At 61.0% G+C, this 761-nt stretch overlaps 1 protein-coding gene across 1 annotated transcript in view; it reads right to left on the bottom strand.

The window, feature by feature from the left end:
* The window catches only part of ZDHHC23 (zinc finger DHHC-type containing 23), a 4,903-nt gene that overhangs the window by 3,447 nt on the left and 695 nt on the right, over positions 1–761 (bottom strand). The window contains 1 exon segment of the mRNA XM_018574115.1: positions 551–761. This exon segment is cut by the window's right edge and continues 16 nt beyond it. Within this exon segment, the coding sequence (XP_018429617.1) occupies positions 551–761 (211 nt within the window).

The raw sequence follows: 761 nt of genomic DNA, 5'->3' as shown, positions 1-761 counted from the left end.
AGCGCCCCCGCCCCCCCCCCCTTCCAGCCCCAATGCCCCAGCCTCCCCCTCCTTCCAGCCCCAATGGCCCAGCCTCCCCCTCCCTCCAACCCCAACACTTTGCTTCCAGTCCCAACAGCCCAGCAACCCCTCCGTTGAGTCCCAACACTCCAGAATCCCCCCTCCTCCCAGTCCCAATAGTCCAGCATCTCCCATTATCCAGTCTCAATGGCCCAGCATCCGCCCCGGCAGTCAAACATCCCCCTTATTCTAGTCCCAACGGCACATCATCCCTTTTCTCCCAGTCCCTCTATCCCAGTGCCTCCTCCTTCCAGTCCCTACCGCCCAGCACCCACCTTCCAATCCCAGTACCCCCCTCATTCAAACAGCCAAAACTGGAAATGTCTAATCCCGCCCCCCAGCTTGGATCAGCTGTTACCTCCCAACCAATCCCGGTCATCATACAACGTCCCCGATTGCAGAAAGCCTTCCATGAAATTTCCCGAAGCTCCGGACTTTTCTTCCTTATGGAATGGATATCAGTTTTTTCCCCCCCCCCCCCCCCACGTACCACACACAGTGATGGTCGAGGCGCAGGACGCAGCTCCCGCATATCCGGCAGTGCCCGCTCCGCGCCGGTCTCACCACCCGGCAGACGTTGCACCAGTTCTTGTCGGCGATGAGGAGATCCTTCTCCCGCTGGTCCCCGGAATAATGCCCATTGGGGACGCCGTCGGCCTTCGCCGCCCCTGTCGCGCTGCGGTTGAGGTAGCCGGGATTCC

This window comes from Nanorana parkeri, unplaced genomic scaffold (genome assembly GCF_000935625.1).
Source record: "Nanorana parkeri isolate BGI_ZX_2015 unplaced genomic scaffold, ASM93562v1 scaffold2745, whole genome shotgun sequence".
Classification (NCBI taxonomy): Eukaryota; Metazoa; Chordata; class Amphibia; order Anura; family Dicroglossidae; genus Nanorana; species Nanorana parkeri.
The sequence above is the reverse complement of the archived record's forward strand: the minus strand, read 5'-3'. Positions and strand labels throughout refer to the sequence as shown.